This window comes from Ursus americanus, chromosome 10 (assembly GCF_024610735.1).
Source record: "Ursus americanus isolate L20-20 chromosome 10, mUrsAme1.1.p, whole genome shotgun sequence".
NCBI classification, from domain to species: domain Eukaryota; kingdom Metazoa; phylum Chordata; class Mammalia; order Carnivora; family Ursidae; genus Ursus; species Ursus americanus.
Genome location: NC_142136.1, coordinates 50,147,265 through 50,166,062, shown reverse-complemented (window position 1 = coordinate 50,166,062; position 18,798 = coordinate 50,147,265). Strand labels below are relative to the sequence as shown.

Genomic DNA, 18,798 nt, shown 5'->3' with positions numbered 1-18,798 from the left:
ATCCAGATCCCTTTCAAAGTAGAATTCATTAACATTTTTGGATTTCATGTTCCTAGGTGGGCTGCATCACGCAGCTGCCCGAATTTCTGGTGACAGTGTCTATAAGCATCTCAAGTATGAAGGTGGGATTCACCGAGTTCAGCGAATCCCTGAGGTGGGCCTGTCGTCAAGGATGCAGCGCATTCACACGGGAACCATGTCTGTTATCGTCCTCCCTCAACCAGATGAGGTAACCTCACCTGGAGGCATTGAAAACTTACTCTGACTTAATGGCTATTGTGCCGAGAAAGCTTAGCTTCTAGCAAACTGTGATTTTGAGGGTTACACATGGAACTTTGCAGTCTCTTGGGAAATCCTTAATTCTTTCCCAGGTAAAGCTGCCCTGCTGATGCCTGACCAAGGTATTTTGTTTTGTTTAAACAGAAGCCAATTCTCTTCGTAAAACAGAATTCACAAAGCTTTTAAAATGTTGTTGCTCAAGTTTTATCCTAAGAAAAATAAGATTTTCACAGATAATTTGTTGAGGTCGGTGATAGAATATCTATATTGGGTCTATGTCTTATTGAATACAGCCATATTGCCTATATTTTTTTCCTAACTTTTTAAAATTTTATTTTAAACATACAGAAAATAGAAAGAATATCACACTAAAAATTTATATAACCTTCACCTGGAGTCAACACCTGTTTACATTTTGCCACATTTGCTGGATTCCTATGTGTGTGTATATATACATTTTTTTTAGTAACTATAAAGAATATAGTAGAGGGGTGCCTGGGTGGCTTAGTTGTTAAGTGTCTGCCTTCTGCTCAGGGTGTGATCCCAGCGTTCTGAGATCGAGCCCCACATCAGGCTCCTCTGCTGGGAGCCTGCTTCTTCCTCTCCTGCTCCCCCTGCTTGTGTTCCCTCTCTCGCTGACTGTCTCTCTTCCTGTCAAATAAATAAATAAAATCTTTAAAAAAAAAATAAAGAATATAGCAGACACTGTGAGACTTTATCCCTCAAATCTTCAACTTAACATCTCCTAAGAATAGGAAATTCTTCTACCTAAACAATACCATTATCTGTCCATTGACTGATGAATGGATAAAGCAGTAGTGGTGTATATACACAATGGAATATTACTCAGCCATCAAAAAGAATGAAATTTTGCCATTTGCAACTATGTGGATGGAGCTAGAGAGTGTTAGGCTAAGCAAAATAAGTCAGTCAGGGAAAGACAAATACCGTATGATTTCACTCATATGCAGAATTTAAGAAACAAAACATGAACATAGGTAGAAAGAGAGAGAGGGGCAAACCATAAAATAGACTATTAACTATAGAGAACAAACGGACGGTTGCTGGAGGGGAGGTAGGTTGGGGGTGGGCTAAGTGGGTGATGAACATTAAGGAGGGCACTTGTGTGATAAGCACTGGGTGTTGTATGTAAGTGATGAGTCACAAAATTCTACTAAAACTAATATTACACTATATCTTAACTGAACTTAAATAACTTAAAAAATAAAGAAATAAGTAAAATGGGTATAATACCTCCAACCCCATAATTTTTCTTTTTTTTGGTGGGGGGGGGAAGGACAAAGGGAGAGGGAAAGAGAGAGAATCTTAAGCAGGCTGTACACCTAGCATAGAACCCAATGTGAGGCTTGATCTCATGATGCTGAGATCATGACCTGAGCTGAAATCAAGAGTTGGACACTTAACCACCTGAGCCATCCAAATGCCCCAACCCCATAATTTTTCTATAGGGATTAAATGAGACACTAAGGGTTATGCACTTATATCCGGGAACCAATAGATTGGAGACCTTTGTATAATATCAATAATAAGATTGAAAAATCATTTGAAAAAAAATGCCATTATCTATGAAAATCAACCATAAGCCTATAATATTATTGTCTAGGAAAAACTCCTGTGCGTCTGTGTACTCACAGAATACTTCTCCCCTGTAAATGTGTCACGTTTTTTGTCCTACCAAGCAATTTCTTCAATTCTCTGTGGACACCAAGTAGGTGTCCTACAATTTAACTCAATTCTGACACCATCTATCGGGGAATGGCATCAGACCCCACAGGCTAAGAGCTCGGCCCCACAAGACTCCGCCCCTCCCACTTCAGAGGCCAATCACAAGACCAGGTTGTCACCTGTGCTTCCATCCGAGGGCTATGAAGTGAGAGGTTTCCACAACCCCCTCCTTGGGCTCAGTAATTTACTAAAGTGGTTTATAGAAATGAGTTAGTACAAAAAGTAGTTTATTACAAAAGATACAAATCAGAAATAGCCAGATGGAAGAGACATGTAGGGCAAAGTACGTAAGAAGAAGTGTAGAGCTTCCGTACCCTCTTGGGGTGCCACCCTCCCAGCACCTCCACATGTTCACCAGCCTGAAAGCTCTTTCAACCCTGCACTTTCAGGATTTTCATGGAGGCCTCCATACATAGGCATGATTGAAGGAATCATTGGGCATATGGATTAATTTGACCTCCAGTCCTTTTCTCTTCCCTGGAAGTTGTGGGGGGGTTGGTTCCCGTGACAGCCCCTATCCTGTAGTTACTAGAGGCTTTCCAAAAATTACCTTTTATTAATACAGACTCAAAAAGGGGCTTGTTATGAATAACAAAATACCTTTATCACTCTTATCACAGGGAATTCCAAGAGTTTTAGGAGTTCTGTGCAGTTATTTTGAAGCTTTTTTTTTTTTTTTTTAATCAGGATCCCATCAAGTTTCACACATTGCCATTAATTGTTATATATCTTTAAGTCTGGGACAGTCTCCCAAATTTTTCTTTTTAAGATTTTGTTTATTTATTTTATTTTATTTTATTTATTTATTTATGAGAGAGAGAGCACACAAGTATCTGTGGGGAGGAGCAGAGAGGGAGGGACAAGCAGACTCCCCACTGGACATGGAGCCTGATGAGGCGCTCAGTCCCATGACCCTGAGATCATGACCTGAGCCAAAATCAAGAGTTGGACACTCAACCCACAGAGCCACCCAGGCACCCCACAACCTTTTTTTTTTTTTAGTGACATTAATTTTTTGAAGAGTCTGGAGCCATTGTCTTGTAGAGTGTCCCACATTCTGGATTCCTTTGTTTCCTCTTGGTACTCTTTAACTTTTCCCTTTATCTCATTGCATTCAGGTCACACGTTTTGAGCAGGAATGCTTTAAAGGTGTAGTTCTATTCATGTTGCATCTAACCAGAAAGCACATAATATCAGATCGTCTCACTCTCAGCGAAGATTAAACATGGTGACCACAAGATTATCTCCATTGTAAAAGCATATTTTTCTCTTTGCAGTTACTGAGTAATCTCTAGGATACATATAGCCTATTTCCAACAACTTTTCTTCCACGATCTTAACATCCATTAGTGATCTTTTTTGCCTGAATCAGTTATTTCGTTTGGTGTGGAAGATGGTGATTTTGTAACTCTGTCATTTCTTCTGTATTTATTAACTGGCATTCTCTTCTGTCAAGAACTTTCCTCCCTACTACCTTCTCTCCTCCTTCCTTCTTGCTTGCTTTCTCTTTCAATTCACCTCATCATAAACTCAATATTGTTTCATCTATTGAACTCATTATAGACTTACACATTTGTTTTTTAAATTCTGTGGGTTATAATCACTGTTGGTTTTGATGTTCAAATTTGTCCCTGATTTGGCCAGTATTAGCCTTTTTAGGGCAGTCGCTTTTGAAATGACCCCATCAATTTTTGAGCGTATCCTTGCTTTCTGGTATAATTCGATATCCTAAGCCCACCTTCTGCCTTTCTGCCTCAGACTTGGAGTCAGATCTCATTTCTTTCAGTGAGAAATGTATCCAGAAATCAAGATCTAGGTACTAGGTGTGCTCATTATTACTAAAATGTGCTTACATTTAGATTCTTCTGTGGACAGAGCTAGGAGATACATATGATTTTAACACTGGTTCAAATTATTATTACCTACTCAAATTTAACATTACAGGGAGTTTCCCCCCCCTCACCATCTTGCATTTTATATCTCTTTCCACTTAGAGTAAAAATTTTATTTCTTAATCACATTAATATATTTACTTTTTTTCCTTATTATATAGCATATATAAAAACTGTTTTAAAATTACTTAGTAAACTGAGTAATGTTTAAGATTTCTGTCCTTAGAATATAGTCCACCAAGAAAGCATAGTCAGGACACGATGTTCAAAGACCATCTGAAATAGTGTTTTTCTGTGTGGTTATGATATCATTATGGTAAATATTTTGATTCATAGGTTTCTTTTCCTATTGAATATTAGGATTTGATTTTTCCTTCCTCTTTTATTTAATTTCATTTTTGGTGTACGGAATCATTTACGTCATTTGGAAATCAAAGCTATTGAGTTGTCTTGCTTCTCTCCTTAATCCTTCCACTGTTCTCACCCATCCCCTTATTCTCTTCATGTGCTTGAAAATTAAACCCATGTAGTGGAGTTTGATTTTCATGAAAGAGCGAAGTCTTATTATTCTCTTAATTGACATTTAAAATTCTTTGTATATTATTAAGTCACTGTTTCTTTGTTCAGAATTTCCCAGCAGTCATTAGGTAGTTTCTATAACATTTGGGAGAATATGACATAGAATATACATATATTTGCTATAGAACTGTTTAATATACTGTAACCACAAAAAATGGGAAATTGTTCTTTATCTCTTTAGTGTTTATTGAAATTTTAAGGTAGCCGACACTGGCGTATTTTATCAAAAGCTGAATAATCTCTTTTTTTCACAGTATAGTACATATTTTAGAGAAAACGAATAACCATGCTGTACATTAGATTCTAAAACTGACCGTTATTACTATGCTTTACAAAGAGAAGAGTCATACTTGCTGTCATTCATGCAAATGAATGATAAATGTGAAATAAGATGTTAGTTCTTCCCTGAAAAAGTGTATTTTGTAACTATTTGTGTGTGTGTGTGTGTGCATGTGTACGTATACATGTTTATATACCTATGTATATTTCTGTATCTATGTATCTTACGTAGATTATAATCTTAAAAGTAACCCATCCAAATCAATCAATAAACAAAATTTAAAAACAAGTAACCCATTCTGGTAGACTCTATTTCCTTTATTTTAGAAAGAGAAAATGAGATTCAGAAGTGTTGGGTGAACTGCCTGAGGCCACTTCACTACCAGAAGCCAGAATTGGGGCTCACAAACCCGTCCAACTGACCCGAGAGCCAGAGCTTCTTGTACTATACTGCTCTGCCCCCTCCTGTCTTCATTCTCTGGTCAGACTGAAAAAAGAAAGCAAAGTGTCACCTTATTGGACATCAGCTGGGAATGAGCATGTATAGAACAACTTGGATTTTTTTGCTTCCCTGCACTTGTTTGCTAGTTACTGTGAGAATGCTGCAATAATTGATTTTAGAGAACAAATAAGGTGGGTGAATTTGCAAATACATAATCAGGGAATAATGAGGATCAACTTTATGTATACACACACACACACATGCACACATACATATATATAGAGAGAGAGAGAGTATATTTTCTATCCTGTGGCTTTGTGGGATAATGGATGATGAAACTTGAACGATTGCACAACTCAGTGATCTCCTAGCATCATAAGTCAGTGTCAAAAAATAGCATCCATTGAAATAGGGAGTTTACCGTTCTTTCATTGGTATGAGCTATTTCTTGGTCTAATGGCTATGACTTAGAACAAAAAAAGTTTATTTGAAAAATCTTGAAATAAACTTACTATTAAAGTGTTTGTTGAGTGTGGAATTGACTTCCGTTGTCCCTTTTGCTCTAGGTAGATGTGAAGGTGGACCCCAAGGATTTGCGAATAGATACATTTCGAGCCAAAGGAGCAGGAGGGCAGCATGTTAATACAACTGATAGCGCGGTCAGACTTGTCCATATCCCCACAGGTAATCAAGTCTGTTTGCGTTTGTACTTTGGACCCGTTTTTAAGTCTTATAAAACTATTCAACATTGAGAAGAAAATGGTTTTGTGTTAGTGTCTCATTTCTTGCACAGACCCTTTCAAAGGTGACACTGGAGTCATGGGTCTCAGGTCCCCAGTGTGTTCACATTCCACTTCTGTTTGCAAGAGGCACCTCTCTCAGGATGCAGACGCTGAGCGGACCTATTCAGAGAAGCGGCCCAGGTATATTGGACAGCAGTGAGCAACCAGAGGTGTCTCAACCTAAAAACAAACACGAAAGCAGTCCTGGACATGACCCTGCAATGGCACTTTTGTCCTCTTATAGACTGACCCCTGGCTCCACTAGTCTGTGATGCGTTAATACTGGTGTTTTAATATAGGTAATTTTGGTATACTATGAGGTAGATTTGCAGCCCTTTCAGTGATTTAAATACTTCTGTCATTTTTCAGATTTTAAACTAAATTTTAAGCTTTTAAAATTTCTTTCCTTTTTAAAATTAATTTTGATGTTATTAAATTTTAAATGGTTTTAAAGGCCAGTGGGAAAGTCCTATAACAAAAATCAGCAGCTCCTTGCACTTCTTTTTCTTCCCCTTCCCTCCTTCCTTGACCCTAAAGCCCCATTACCTACAGGCAATCAGTTTAAACGCTTAGCTATTTTTTCTGGTAATTACCTTGTGTATCCAAATATTAGGCATATCTTGCTCTTCTGATCGACTAGTTGTAAGATTACATACATATTGACTTCTTAATGTAGTAGATGAAGACTAGGCTCTCATAATATCCTCTTTTCCTCTTCCTAATATGTTTATATTTTGGCAAAATTAATCTTCACTACTTTCATGTAAAGAGTAAGTATATAGTGTTCACTGCTGAGCCAAGCAGCATACAGGTAACCCACCGCTTTTCAAAAATTCACATGAAGCTGCTTCACTTTTATGAAAGACCTACATTATACCTGTTCTCACCAAATCTAAATCTGAAATCTAAAAAGGATTTTCATTTTTACAAAAAAAGGTGAAAAGCAAAAATAGCGTTCAGCATTTATTTTGCAGCTAACTGTTGTAGAAGCTTGGCACACCCTGGGCAAGGAGAGCCACCCCGCCCCAGCTCCTTCCCTGGAACCATATCAGCATCTCAGCTTCAAGCTGCCACAGCTTTGAACTCTGTCTGTGAGCATCTGGGCTCTATCTCAGTTTATTTTCCCAATTTGTGCATCTGTTAGCAAGATGTGTTTTAATAACAGAGTTTTTTTTGGGGGGGTCTGGGAATGCTCAAAAATTTTTCCATATAACTTAATGGTAAGTGCTCTTCACAGTATTTCAGCCTATGAAAGATTTCATAGGACTGTTCTACTTTCTGATAGCAGGGGAGACTTACACTGTGATTTCATTTCCTAGAGTTAATCATTACTTCATTGTTTTTACATTTGCTTCTCTTAGACTCTGAGTCTTCCTTGATCTTCCAAAAGCTCTGTAAAATGAAATTAACCCGATTTTCTACAGGGCTAACGCAGGTGGCAACACCTCTGATAGAGCTCTCCCTTAATCTGCTCTCATCTAGAGCGTTTGCTCTCCAGGGCTGCAAAGCAGAGATTGTTCTGGACACTGACAGGGAATTCCCTTTGACCCTATTCTGTGTTAGATCCTCCTGTTTCTTGGATCCCATCTCATCTCTCTTAGTTTGTACCTTCATTTTAGTGAAGTCCTTTTTCAAGTGGTTTCCTGAGAAAAGATGCATGAGACATACGTATTCTGAAAATAGCTTTATTCTAACCTCAAACTTCACCAACCATGAATACTTGATTGGAAATCATTTCCACTTAGAACATTTAAGACTTTTGTCATTCATCATTTTTTCTTTCTTTAATTTTTTAAAAAATATTTTATTTATTTATTCATGAGAGACAGAGAGAGGGAGGCAGAGGGAGAAGCAGGCTCCCCATGGAGCAGGGAGCCCGATGTGGGACTCGATCCCAGGACCCTGGTATCATGACCTGAGCCAAAGGCAAGTGCTTAACCAACTGAGCCACCCAGGCACCCATATTTCTTCTTTAAGTAGGCTCCTCGCCCAGCATGGAGCCCAATGCAGTGCTTGAACTCGTGACCCTGAGATCAAGACCTGAGCTGAGATCAAGAGTTGGACGCTTAACCAACTGAGCCACCCAGGTGCCCCTGTCATTCATTGTATTTGTTGCTTTCAATATGGAGACTCATGCCTTTTGTTTTGTTTTGTTTTGTTTTGTTTTGTTTTGTTTTGTTTTGTTTTGTTAGAGCGCAAGCAGGGGGAGCAACAGGCAGAGGGAGAAGCAGGCTCCTCGCTGAGCAAGGAGCCTGATGTGGGACTCGATTCCAGGACCCTGGAATCATGACCTGAGCTGAATGCAGATGCTTAACCAACTAAGCCACCCAGACATGCCAAGTTCTGAAATATTTTCTTCAATAATTTCTTATTTACTGTTTTCTTTGTTCTTCCTGGAATTTCTGTGAGTCAGATGTTAGACCTCTTGGATTTATTGTTTGTCTTCTTTTTTTTCCTTTCACATTGTCTATCACTTTGTGTTTTAGGTTTTTCCCCCAGCACTTCTACTGAATTTTAAAAATTTGTTCTTTTTTTAAATTTTCACAAGCTCTTTTTTAATTCTCAGAATTGTCCCATTTTTATAGCATCCTTTTGTTATTATCGATTCATTTTTCTTTTTTTATTCAAATATATTAATTTTTGAAGTTTTTTTCTGCTTCCTGCAATGTCTCCATTTTCTTTGAGTTTATTTTTTTCCGTTTCACTCGTACTTTCTGGTTAGGAAGGTCTAGGAACTCTTTGTTGTCTATGTCTATACATAATAAGAGTGAGGTTCTAAAAGCTCTGAGTGCTTGGGTGCCACTTACCCGCTAGTAAGTTTCACTGTAGGGCAGTTAGACGATTAATTAGCTTTTTTATTAGGGACTACCAAATGTCAATGTTTTCCATGTTTTCACTTGGATAGTTTGTTTTCTCCTGAGTAGGACCCTGAGATGTATCCTGAGATACCTTTAAGAGTAAGGTCAGGGTCTCACCATTCAATAAATAAATTTACTTATTCCTCTTATTTTCAGTCCCAGTCTTATACTTACTCATCTTTGTACCAAGTCTCAGGTCAAACTTCCCTCATTCAGTTCTCCAAAAACTATACCTTCTGCCTCCTACAGATCAAGGGAGGGGACTTAAACATCTACTTCAAGACTTTCTGTTTTTAGCCCCCAACTTGTGAAGTACCTGGTGTCTCAATTGCTGAGCCTTTCTGGTACTCAGCAGGGCAAAGAGGCTAGTTTGTAGTCAGCTCTCCCACTACAGGGAATTGCGTTTAACCTTCCTCCCCACTGCTAGGTCATCTACCATTCTTCCATATGCTTTCCGCCTTTATATATGTTGTTTGGGGCTGTGTGCATCACCTGTTTTTATTTTGTATTTCTGTTTCTCGTTCTTGTTGTTTTAGTGTGATTTATAAATGAGGAGGCCATCTTGAAGTCAGATGTTACCTTTAAATTTTAAAATTCATTTTCAGCCAATTATTTTGGCTTGTACTGTTTATAATAGCAAATGTTAATGTAACCTAAATATCCAGCAACAGGGTAATTTTATAATCTCTCTCAAGTTTTCTTTGATTTTTATTCCATAAGAAACTGTAAAAACTGAGAATATGTACATAAGCAAAAGAACAGAAAACATCTATAACCATTCCCAATAACCACTCTTGGTATATATCTTTGGTGTATTGAATTCTTTTGAATTCTTTTCTTTGCATATAGAAATATATCCTTTCTCACTAAAAACGAGGTGATAATTTTTGTAACTTACCATAATTTACCTAAGAAATCCACAAATTTTTGGATACTTAGAATGTTTTACCTTAACCTTGTATTGCAGGATATTATTCTAAACTGTCCAGAATAGTAATAATGAGTCGAAGCTGAATTAGAAATTAAAATGCGAAAAAGTCAGGTAAAAGTGATAAAAATTCTGATAAAAATGAACCAAAATATTTTAAAACCTACACTCTTGTGCAGCCATAAATAATGACTTTACAAAAAGTGATCAATGTTTTTGTTGCCAAACTTACCTTGGGCCAAATTAGTTTTTAGCCACTTAGATCTAGTTCTTTGACTTAAAAGAGGCCTTAGAGTTTACCCTCAAACCTTCCCTTAGGCAATGCATTACAAGGGGTACTGACTCTTATGAATCCATGTTGTTATGAGCAAGTGATTTCTTGAGTCAACTGTGTACTTGGAGGTTTACTGTGATTTCAGCATCTATTGCAAAGAAAACTCAGCCTTTTTTCTATTCTGTCCACTCCACGTCTAAGGAACTATGTCCCTGCTAGACTTGAAAGTGAGAGCTGTAGGTCATTCTTCCATTCCCCTCTTACAAATGGACTCTGAAGACACATTTTTTTCTAACCTACTGCTTCAATAGAACTCCAGTTTTCAACCACTGGAAGAATGGTACCATGGGGTATGGTTAAATGTTTGTTCAGGGAAAAGTTACTTTTTTTTGGGTAAATTTATCAAATCAAGGTGAAGACATTAATATTTTGTGCTTTCAAGCAAGCTTTCTAGTTTCTTACCAGTTAGTGAAAGTGGGCCTCTGTAATTCTTACACTGTATTCCTTCATCATCATAGATTATGGATAATACCTAATTCTTCCAAATCAAATTTAATTTTTTACTTCATTTTGTACTTGTAAGATTACAGGATTTTTATTTAAGCTTTGATTATGTGTAATTTCTTTCAGCTAATCTAAGAACTCATCAACTGAAAGACCCATCACTTTTTTTTTTGCTAGGAAGAACTATAAAAAACACTACCAATTAAGCTATCATAAGCCAATGAGTGTAAGATGCATCTCAAGTTCAGAGATGTTCATCTTTTTTAATGAGCTATTCAGAATAAATATGGTATATTTGTTCTCATTTATAATTGAAAATCTTTTAAGTAATAAATGTAGTTATTTAGCAAATATATATTAAATACCCAATCAGTACTATTGCTACCTGGAATTTTGGAATCTCCTGTAGAGTACTGAAACAACACTGAGAAAAGTTTGTTTGTTTGTATTTCAAAGCCCATTTACAGTTTTTTAACAACCCCAGCATCTTATTTCAACAGCTCTTCTATTATTCAGCTTACCTCCCCCTACCCTAATCCTCTATTCCTAAGGAATACATATGATTCAATACTCCTCTATAGAAAGTATATTAAAATATATGATCAAGTGATTCCCTTGGGAATTACTGAGCTGGTGAGAGTTTCAAGCTAAAAATTCCGACCTGAGCCACTGGATAGCGCCAATGTATAAGCAAAGCTTCCTGCCAGTGGGCTGAGAAGAAGAGGAATTTTAAGGAAAGCTTATGAATGTCTAGCCGCCTTGAAATGAGTATTTTCATATCCTTTTGGGTGGTGAAAAAAAAAAAATAGCAGATCCAGGACAGCTCCAGGCAAATGCCTGAAGATGAAAGCAAGTTGGTGCCCTAGCCCAAATACAAGGCTTCAGTAAAGCAGTCAAGAATAAGCTAATAGGGGCGCCTGGGTGGCTCAGTCGTTAAGCCTCTGCCTTCAGCTCAGGGCATGATCCCAGGGTTCTGGGATCAAGCCCCGCATCGGGCTCCCTGCCCCGCTGGGAGCCTGCTTCTTCCTCTCCCACTCCCCCTGCTTGTGTTCCCTTTCTCACTGGCTGTCTCTCTCTCTGTCAAATAAATAAATAAAATCTTTAAAAAAATAAAAAATAATAAGCTAATAGACTGATGAATCACAGACCTGTACCCCTGAAACAAATAATATGCTATATGTTAATAATAGTAAAAAAAAACCAACTGTATAAAGCAGCAGTAATAGTACCTTGGAGGGTTAAAATTTAAAAATATCATTAACATTCAAAAAAGAAAGAATAATAGAGGTGAAACCTAGGTGTTTCTGCTAAAAGTATTAGCAGGTGTAGATTGTAGCTTATTTAGACAGAGTGAAAACATAATTTGGAGAGTAGAATTTTGTTTGGGGACAGTAGAATTTTATAGGAATTTTTAAAGTCTCCACCAAAATAGTTGCCACTATATCAGTTCAGCTGGCCTAAGCTAATATGGTTTTTGGGTTTTGTGATTCAGAAAGAAAAGTACTTTTCACCTCTCATGTACCTGAGAGTGGGATTGGACACAGACCTTCAGAGGGGGAGCTACAAAGTTAAAAACAGCACAGCCTGAAATTTCAAGGGTCACTATTTCAGGTCTAGATTTGGGCTAGTAAGTGGGCTACACAGTGGGTGAAACCCACCCAAATCCAGAAGTTGGCTAACAAAAACATGCATGATTAGATGTGGGTTTAGTTGAATTTAGAGCCCAGACAACCGAGAAACATTCACTCTAAACTCTTCCTTGTAAAGAGTTTTGTTTCTCTTCGTCGGTTTCTATGTACAACAACAATATATACAACATCTATATATTGATCCTTGAACAACATGGAAATTAGGGGTGCTAACCCCCCCAGCCCCTTGCAGTCAAAAATACACATATAACTTTTGATTACCTCGAAACTTGACTACTAATAGCCTACTGTTGACGAGAAAGAAACCTTACCAATATCATAAACAGTGATTAACACAGATTTTGTGTTGTATGTATTATATACTGCATTCTCTTTTTTAAAGATTTTTTTAAATTTTTATTTATTTGTTAGAGAGAGAGGGAGGTAGAGGGAGAAGCAGGCTCCCTGCTGAGCAAGGATCCCGATGCAGACTCCATCCCAGGACCCTGGGATCATGACCTGAGCTGAAGGCAGACGCTTAACTGAGCCACCCAGGTGTTCCCTATATACTGCATTCTTATAATAAATTAAGCTAGAGAAAAGGAAATGTTATTAAGAAAATCAAAAGGAAGGAAAAATACATTTATAATACTATATTGTAAAAAAAATCTGTGTATAAGTGAACTTGTGCTGTTCAAACCTGTGTTGTTCAAAGATCAACTGTACAGTCATTTTTATTTTTTTCTATTCATTTTATTATTATTTTTAAGTCCAGTGTAATTAACTTACACTGTTATATTAGTTTCAAATATATAGTGTGTGTGTGTATATATATATGTATAATATGTATACATAATTTAACAATTTTATACATTACTCAGTGCTCATTACAATAACTGTACCCTTAATCCCCGTTACCTACCTGCCCTCTGGTAACCACCATTTCATTCTATATATTTAAGAGTCTGTTTTTTCGTCTTCGTTTTTCTTTGTGTGTTTGTTTTGTTCCTTAAATTCCACATATGAATGAAATCACTGGTATTTGTCTTTCTCTAGCTGACATTTCCCTTACCATTATGCCCTCTACATCCATGTTGTTGCAAATAGCAAGATTTCATTCTTTTTTTAAATTCTTTTTTATGGCTGAGTAATGTGCCATTATGGATATGTTATATATATAAATATTTTTCTTTTTCAAATTTTTATTTAAATTCTTGTTAACATATAGTGTAATATTGGTTTCAGGAGTAGAGTTTAGTGATTCATGTCTTACATGTAACACCCGGTGCTCATCACAACAAGTGCCCTCCTTAATGCCCATCACCCATTTAGCCCATCCCCCGCCTACTTCCCCTTCATCAACCCTGTTTGTTCTCTATCATTAAGAGTCTCTTATGCTGGGGCGCCTGGGTGGCGCAGTCGTTAAAGCGTCTGCCTTCGGCTCAGGGCGTGATCCTGGCGATCGGGGATCGAGTCCCACATCAGGCTCTTCCGCTGTGAGCCTGCTTCTTCCTCTCCCACTCCCCCTGCTGTATTCCCTCTCTCGCTGGCTGTCTCTCTGTCACATAAATAAATAAAATCTTTAAAAAAAAAAAGAGTCTCTTATGCTTTGCATCCCTCTCTTTTTTTCCCCTTCCCTTATGTTTATCTCTTTTGTTTCTTAATTCCACACACGAGTGAAATCGTAAGGTATTTGTCTTTCTCTGACTGACTTATTTTGCTTAGCATAATACTCTAGCTCCATCCACGTTGTTGAAAATGGCAAGATTTCATTCTCTTTGATGGCTGAATAATAATATTCCATTGTGTATATATATATATATATATATATATATATATATATATATATGTGCCACATCTTCTTTATCCATTCATCTGTTGGTGGACAGCTGCGCTCTTTCCATTGTTTGCTTATTGTGGACATTACTGCTGTAAACATTGGGGTACGTGTACCCCTTCCACTCTGAGTTTTTGTATCCTTTGGGTAAATACCTAATAGTGCAATTGCTAGGTCATAGGGTAGTTCTGTTTTTAACTTTTTTGAGTTGTGAAAACATACTGTTTTCCAGAGTGGCTGCAGCAGCTTACATTCCCATGAACAGTATAAGAGGGTTCCCCTTTCTCTGCATCCTCACCAACATTTGTTGTTTCCTGACTTGTTAATTTTAGCCATCTGACAGGTGTGAGGTGGCATCTTATTGTGGTTTTCATTTGTATTTCCCTGATGCCGAGTGATGTTGAGCATCTTCTCATGTATCTGTTGGCCACTTGGATGTCTTCTTTGGAAAAATATCTATTCATGTCTTCTGCCCATTTCTTAACTGGATTATTTGGCTTTTTGGGTATTGAGTTTGATAAGTTCTTTATAGATTTGGGGTACTAACCCTTTATCAGATTTTTGCAAATATCCTCTCCCACTCCATAGGCTGCCTTTTAGTTGTGTTGATTGTTTCCTTTACTGTGCAGAAGCTTTTTATCGTGATGAAGTCCCAGTAGTTCATTATGCTTTTGTTTCCCTTGCCTTTGGAGACGTGTCTAGTAAGAAGTTGCTATGGCCAGGGTCAAAGAGGATGCTGCTTGTGTTCTTCTCTAGGATTTTGATGGTTCATACATTTTGAATTTATTTTTCTGTATGGTGTAGGAAAGTGGTCCAGTTTCATTCTTCTGCATGTGGCTGTTGAGTTTTCCCAACACCATTTGTTAAAGAGACTCTTTTTTCCACTGGATATTCTTTACTGCTTTGTCAAAGATTAGTTGACCATATAGTTGTGGGTCCATTTCTGGGTTTCCTATTCTGTTCCATTGATCTATGTGTCTGTTTTTGTGCCAGTACCTTACTGTCTTCATGATGACGTCTTTGTAATATAGCTTGAAGTCTGGAATCCTGATGCCTCCAGCTTTGCTTTTCTTTTTCAGGATTTCTTTGGCTGTTTGGGGTCTCTTCTGGTTCCATACAAATTTTAGGATTGTCCTAGCTCTATAAAAAATGTTGGTGTTATTTTGATAGGGATTGCATTGAATGTATAGATTGCTTTGGGTAGTATAGACATTTTAACAATGTTTGTTCTTCCAACCCATGAGCATGGAATGTTTTTTCCATTTCTTTATGTCCTCTTCAATTTCTTTCATAAGTATTCTATAGTTTTCAGAGTACAGATCTTTCACCTCTTTGGATAGGTTTATTCCTAGGTATCTTAGGGGTTTTGGTGCAAGTGTAAATTTCTTTTTGATTTCTTTTGATTGATTTCTTTTGAAATCTTCCTTGATTTCTTTTTCTGCTGCTTCATTATTGATGTGTAGAAATGAAACAGATTTCTGTGCATTGATTTTATATACTATGGCTTGCTGACTTCTCCTGTATCAGTTCTAGCAATTTTTTGGTAGAGTCTTTCAGGTTTTCTACATAAGAGTGTAACATTATCTGTAGATAATGAAAGTTTAACTTCTTCCTTGCTATTTGGATCTTTTATTTCTTTTTGTAGTCTGATTGATGAGGCTAAGATTTCCAGTATTACGTTAAATAGTAATGGTGAGAATGGATATCCCTGTCTTCTTCCTGACCATAGATGTAAACCTCTCAGTTTTTCCCCAATGAGGTTGATACTAGCTGTGGGTCTTCCATATCTGGCTTTTATGATGTTGAGGTATGTTCCTTCTATACCTACTTTGTTGAGGGTTTTTAATCAAGAATGGATGCTGTATTTTGTCAAATGCTTTTTTTTCTGCATCTATTAAGAGGATCATATAGTTCTTTATCCTTTCTTTAATGTGGTGTATCACGTTGATTGATTTGCAGATATTGAACCACCCCTGCAGCCCAGGAATAAATCCCACTTGGTCGTGGAGAGTAATCCTTTTAATGTACCTTTGGATTCAGTTTGCTAGTATCTTGTTGAGAATTTTTGCATCTGTGTTCATCAGGAATATTGACCTGTAATTGTCCTTTTTAGTGGGGACTTTGTCTGGTTTGGGGATCAAGGTAATGCTGGTCTCATAGAATGAGTTTGGAAGTTTTCCTTCCATTTCTATTTTTTGGAACACTGTCAGAAGAATAGGTATTAATTCTTCTTTAAATGCCTGGTAGAATTCCTCTGGGAAGCCATCTGGTCCTGGACTCTTATTTGTTGGGAGATTTTTATTTATTTATTTTTTAAGATTTTTATTTATTTGAGAGTGAGTGAGAGAGAGAGAGAGAGCATGAGCAGGGAGAGGGGCAGAAGGAGAGGGAGAAGCAGGCTCCCCACCAAACAGGGAGCCCAACTTGGAGCTATATGCCAGGACCCCAGGATCACAACCTGAACTGAAGGCAGATGCTTAACTGACTAAGCCACCCAGGTGCCCCTTCTTGGGAGATTTCTGATTACTGATTCAGTTTTGTTACCTGTTATAGGTCTGTTCAAATTTTCTATTTCTTCTTGTTTCAGTTTTGGTAGCTTGTATGTTTCTAGGAATTTGTCCATTTCTTCCAGATTGTCCAGTTCATTGGCATATAATTTTTCAGAATATTCTCTTATAATTGTTTATATTTCTGTGGTGTTGCTTGTGATCTTTCCTCTTTCATTCGTGATTTTATTTATTTGGGTCCCTTCTCTTTTCTTTTTCATAAGTCTAGGTTGGGGCTTATCAATTTTATTAATTCTTTCGAAGAATCAGCTCTTAGTTTCGTTGATCTGTTCTACTGTTTTTTGTTTGTTTGCTTCAATATGGATTATTTCTGCTCTAAGTTTTATTATTTCCCTCTTCTGCTGACTTTAGGCTCTATTTGCTGTTTCTTTTGTAGCTCCTTTATGTGTAAGATTAGGTTGTGTATTTGAAACTTTTCTTGCTTCTTGAGATAGGCCTGTATTACAATATATTTCCCTCTTGGGACCACCTTTGCTGCATCCCAAAGGTTTTGGACTGTCATGTTTTCATTTTCATTTGCTTCCATGTATTTTTTAAAAATTTCTTCTTTAATTTCCTGGTTAGCCCATTCATTCTTTAGAAGGATGTTCTTTAACCTACATGTATTTGTGGTCTGTCCAAATTTTTTCTTGTGGTTGACTTCAAGTTTCAAAGCATATGGTCAGAAACTATGCATGGTATGATCTCAGTTTCTTCGTACTTGTTGAGGGCTAATTTGTGACCCAGTGTGTGATCTGTTCTGGAGAATGTTCCATGTGCACTCGAAAGGAATGTGTTTTCTGCTGCTTTAGGATGGAATGTACTGAATATATCTGTTAAGTCCATCTGGTCCAGTGTATCATTCAAAGCCCTTGTTTTCTTGTTGATCTTCTGCTTAGATGACCTGTCCATTGCTGTGAGTGGAGTGTTAAAGTCTCTTACTGTTATTGTATTATTATCAATGAGTTTCTTTATGTTTGATATTCATTGATTTCTATTTGGGTGTTCCCAAGTTGGGGGCATAAATATTTACACTTGTTAGATCTTCTTGTTGGATAGACCTGTTTATTGATATGGTGTCCTCCCTCAGCTCTTGTTACAGTCTTTGATTTAAACGTTAGTTTGTACTCTGACTTTCTTTTGATGTCCGTTAGCATGATAGATGGTTCTCCACCCCCTCACTTTCAGTCTGCAAGTGTGTTTAGGTATAAAATGAGTTTCTTCTCTCTCTCTCTCACTCTTTCTTGCTCTCACATAAGTAAATAAAATCATTAAAAAGGGGAGGGCTCCTAGGTGGCTCAGTTGGTTTAAGCATCTGCCTTCAGTTCAGGTCATTATCCCAGGGTCCTTGGCTCGAGTCCCACATCGGGCTCCCTGCTCAGTGGGAAGTCTGCTTCTCCCTCTCCCTCTGCCCCTTTTCCCTGCTCGTGGTCTCTCGCTCACTCTCTGTTTCTCAAATAAATAAATAAAATCTTTAAAAAATATATAAATAAATAAATGAGTCTTTTTAGGCAGCATATAGATATGGGTCTTATTTTTTTATCCATTCTAATACCCTGTGTCTTTTGATTGGAACATCTAGTCCATTTGCATTCAGAGTGATTTTTGATGCGTACGAATTTAGTGCCCATTGTGTTACCTATAAAGTTGGTGTTTCTGGTGATGTTCTCTCTTCCTTTCTGGTCTTTGTTGCTTTTGGTCTTTTTTTCCCCACTCATAGAGTTCCCTTTAATATTTTTTGCAGGGCTGGTTTAGTGGTCACAAACTCCTTTAATTTTTGCTTGTCTTGGAAACTCTTTATTTCTCCTTTTATTGTGAATGACAGCCTTGCTGGATAAAGTATTCTTGGCTGCATATTTTTCCCATTCAGCATGGTGAATATATCATGCCAGTGCTTTCTGGCCTGCCAAGTTTCTGTGGACAGATCTGCTGGGAACCTGAGATGTCTTCCCTTGTAGGTTAAGGACATTTTTCCCTTGTTAATTTCAGGATTCTTTCCTTGTCTGTGTATTTTGTGAATTTGACTATGATATGTCTTGGTGATGGCCAGCTTTTGTTGAATTTAATAGGAGTTCTCTGTGCTTCTTGGATTTTGATGTCTGTTTCCTTCCCCACATTAGGGAAGTTTTCAGCCATAATTTGCTCACGTAAACCTTCTGTCCCTTTTTCTCTTTCTTCTTCTCTGGGACTCCTATGATATGAATGTTATTATGCTTTAAAGAGT

General features: G+C 37.4%; 1 protein-coding gene across 14 annotated transcripts in view; it reads left to right on the top strand.

Moving 5' to 3' along the window:
* MTRF1 (mitochondrial translation release factor 1) overlaps positions 1 to 18,798 on the top strand; it is a 67,331-nt gene that overhangs the window by 36,634 nt on the left and 11,899 nt on the right. For all 14 annotated transcript variants that reach the window (XM_045811116.2, XM_045811119.2, XM_045811115.2 and 11 more), the window contains 2 exons: positions 57 to 229; positions 5,784 to 5,901. In XM_045811116.2, coding sequence (XP_045667072.2) covers positions 57 to 229; positions 5,784 to 5,901 — 291 coding nt within the window. The remainder of the gene's footprint in view (positions 1 to 56; positions 230 to 5,783; positions 5,902 to 18,798) is intronic.